General features: G+C 30.6%; 1 protein-coding gene across 1 annotated transcript; it reads right to left on the bottom strand.

The window, feature by feature from the left end:
* Positions 1 to 1,549: 1,549 nt before the first annotated feature.
* Positions 1,550 to 2,311, bottom strand: LOC110097336 (heavy metal-associated isoprenylated plant protein 45). The gene is made up of 3 exons (XM_020823633.2): positions 2,228 to 2,311; positions 2,025 to 2,100; positions 1,550 to 1,932 (listed from the first exon to the last, which is right to left on the bottom strand). The coding sequence occupies exons 1-3, from the start codon at positions 2,273 to 2,275 to the stop codon at positions 1,610 to 1,612; spliced, it is 447 nt and encodes a 148-aa protein (XP_020679292.1). The 5' UTR covers positions 2,276 to 2,311; the 3' UTR covers positions 1,550 to 1,609.
* Between the last annotated feature and the right edge of the window lie 1,116 nt (positions 2,312 to 3,427).

Here is a 3,427-nt window from a genome sequence, read left to right as displayed (position 1 = left end):
GCTATATAAAACTTGGAAAATCTTGATATCATCCAGTAATAAGAGATTAGAAAAGCTTAAACCATGTTTAGCTTCACTACTTAGAATTTTGAGGCTACATAAATTAATTACAAACATAATTTGATGTAACTAAATATTAATTTATAATAACAATTATTTTAAAACTTATGCTTAAAATTAATTAAGAAACATCTTTGCTTAAATTTTTTACTAGTTTTGAAGAATTATTACTTTTTATGCGGTTAAAATTTCTAATCATAACTTTTTTTTAATTTAAGCTTCATTTGGGATGACTTTCTTACTGCTTCTTAAAACCAATTTTTAAGAAGCAGTAAGAAAATCATCCCAAACGAAGCCTTAATATGATCTATGAAACAATTACCATTAATTAGTCACAATTATTTTAAACCATGCAAACATTAGTTTAATTTTTTAAAAAATTGTTATAACTGAATCTTGATCAAAAAATAATTTTAATCATTAAATACATGATAAACAATGAATATTTATCACAGGATTTAAAAAGAGGCAATAACTCAAAATACCATTAGAAGTTTATCAGTTGTGGTTACAGACATGCATGGCTGTCAATTTTTCAAAAAACGTTGCCATAATTGAGTGCAACTATACAAAAGTGTGTTAAATTTTAGAATAATTGAACCAATTTGCTCAACAGAATGAATTCAAGCTTTTTCTTTTCTAGCCATCTATGCCTCATAATTTTCAACAAGTAGTATCAGAATATATGCTCATGCAGAATAGAGGTGAAATTTAATATTAGGCTCAATTAATGATTAAAATATAAAGAAGGGAATTAATTTAATTGAACAGAAATAGAGGTGAAAATTAATATTAGGAGCTGCTCAACTCAGGGGCGGATCTACCTAAAGCCCGGGGGGTAATTTATATGATTTTTTAAGTAATATTAGGAGTTACTAAACTCAAGGGTTGATCTACCCCCTCAAAAAAATATTATATGATTTTTTAGGTAATTTGTCACCGTCATCTATTTTTAGTCTTTATTACAAGAGGTTTTAACCCATTGCCACCCCTAAAAATTTTAAAATACAATGGTCTTTAGGTAATGTGTAGATGTGTTATATTGTTAGGGAACAATGAACCAAATACAAAGAGAAATAGTAAAGAGAATCCAAAAATATCCTTACAACCAAAATTTGTTCGGTGGAGTTGCGGAAACCCCCGCAGGGGCGCTGCCCTTTGATCCTGCAACATGACCGGGCAGATCGAACCCAGCCAGGGGGAGCTATCCCCTTGGACCCTCGACATATCTGCAAAATTTATATACATTTACTTATAAGTTTGACCCCCCTGAAAATTAAAGCTTGTTCCGGCCTTTGCTCAACTAGCATTCTATTTTAATTATTTAGCTTGCATTTATCTGCAAAAACAAATTCATCATGACAACGAGCATTTGACCCTTTTCTTTTCTCGCAAATCTGTTGAAAATTTTGCCCGAATTTCCATCATTTCAAAAGTCTGAAACCAGCTTGTTATCAGGTATAGTAAACTTAATTATTGAATATTATGATTATCTTAATCTTTCATTCCATATTATTTATCATAAGCAGCATAAGCTTGTAAGTGATCATTACATTATTAAACAAGCATGAACATTATCGTCATTGAAAAGTGCTGCAGCATCATCATCAATGATCACAGTGTAAGCAGGATCAGGAAAGTATCCATGCACACTCGAGTTGTATCCATGGCTGTAGTAATTATAAGTTGATGAGTAAGTTGAGTCCTCCAGATACTGAAGAGCAAAAGGATAGTATTCTCCATCGTAAGGAGATGGCCAAAATTCAGCTTGTCTCCCAGTTCTCCTTACAACCTTCAGAACCTTTCCATGATCCACATAACCTGTTACCGTTACTTTCTGTTTATCCATATCAATCTCTACTGTATCTACTCCTGCAATATATATACATAGAGAGAGAGAGAGAGATGTTATTAACTTTAAAAATGGTTTGTATATATAAGTTGTTTAAGGTAATGTTAGTTACCTTCTAGCTTGGAGATGGCTTTTCTCACTCTCTTCTCACAGCCTTTGCAATCCATATTGACTTGGAGCTCCACAGTCTTAGAATAGAGGAAAGAAGAAATAGAGAAAACAGAAGGAATAAGCAGGAGAGGATTGAATTGTGCCAAGAGATTATTTCAGATTTTTATTTTTTTTTCCTTGCATATATAAGTTTGTTGTACTTACAGATATGGCATTTGGTATGGACGATCTTGGTTTTAGAAACTGAAACATTATCTATGGCATGAAAGCTTGAAATGTTATATGCGTTATATAGAAGAATGGAAGGAATGGAATTGATGAGCAAGAGGAGCAATTTGTTTCCTGAAGGAACATTACTTTCTCTAGCTAGAGTATATTCCCAAAACTTACAAGGAATGATCATGGAAAATTAATTAATATACAATGTTAGAAAAACTTGAATGTTTATGCGGAAGCCTTTGCTGAAAAGTAAACCGGTGAAGAAACAAAGTAAAAATAAAAAGATTAAGTCAAATTAAATAAATCAAAATTAATTTGATTTGCTCAAAATAGAACACAAAAAATAAAAAAGCTATTCTGCAATTCTAAAAGTATCCAAGCTTACTTTTGAAAAAAAAAAAAAACTGATATCTCTCAGGCTACACAATTGCCAAAAAAAGGAAAGGATCGAACCATTTGCACCATGTAGTGTATTTAATGTTTTATAAATAAAGAATCTTTGTATGCTATCTTTTAAGAGTAGACAAATTTAAAAATTAAAATTTACAAAAATAAAATGAATAATATGTAATTCAAAACAAAATTTTGTTCATTATTATGATCAATGAATTGAAAAATGCTTACAAGCTCATCAATATGTTCTGCATTTTTTTTATAATATTGCATTACAATTTCATTGATAATTAAATCAAATACTTATTTTTCAATATAAGATACAAGAAGGTCATTAAGTCAATCATCAAATATTCTAATATGCAATTAATATTTGATAATCCTTATTGCAGAAAATGCTCTCTCAACTATAGCTGTAGCAACTAGTAAAATCAATGCTAAAGTAATAATCCTGTAAACCAGAAGATAAACACCCTCATTCTTCACCATTTTAAATTAGTCCTCCATGCAATATATTTAATTATTGTTTAGAGAAAATTATGAATTTTTGGTTTGTGGGATCCATTCACCAAGATATATGTTCTTCGAAATCTATGTCTCGTGGGCATCATAACTTCAATTTGAAAGTTGAAGCTCATGATCAGCGGAAGATTATCAATATCAATCTCTGCACATTCTTTTTTTTTTTTTTAATATCGATGCATTAATCAAAACCTAAATGCAAACAATCTAACTATTTAGTAGTTAGCCATAAATCTCATGCTCTGCTAGGGTTTCGCCCTTGGTAGCGCC

This window comes from Dendrobium catenatum, unplaced genomic scaffold (genome assembly GCF_001605985.2).
Source record: "Dendrobium catenatum unplaced genomic scaffold, ASM160598v2 fragScaff_scaffold_403, whole genome shotgun sequence".
In the NCBI taxonomy this organism is placed as follows: Eukaryota; Viridiplantae; Streptophyta; class Magnoliopsida; order Asparagales; family Orchidaceae; genus Dendrobium; species Dendrobium catenatum.
Note: the sequence above shows the minus strand (reverse complement) of the source record. Positions and strands in the feature narration are given on the sequence as shown.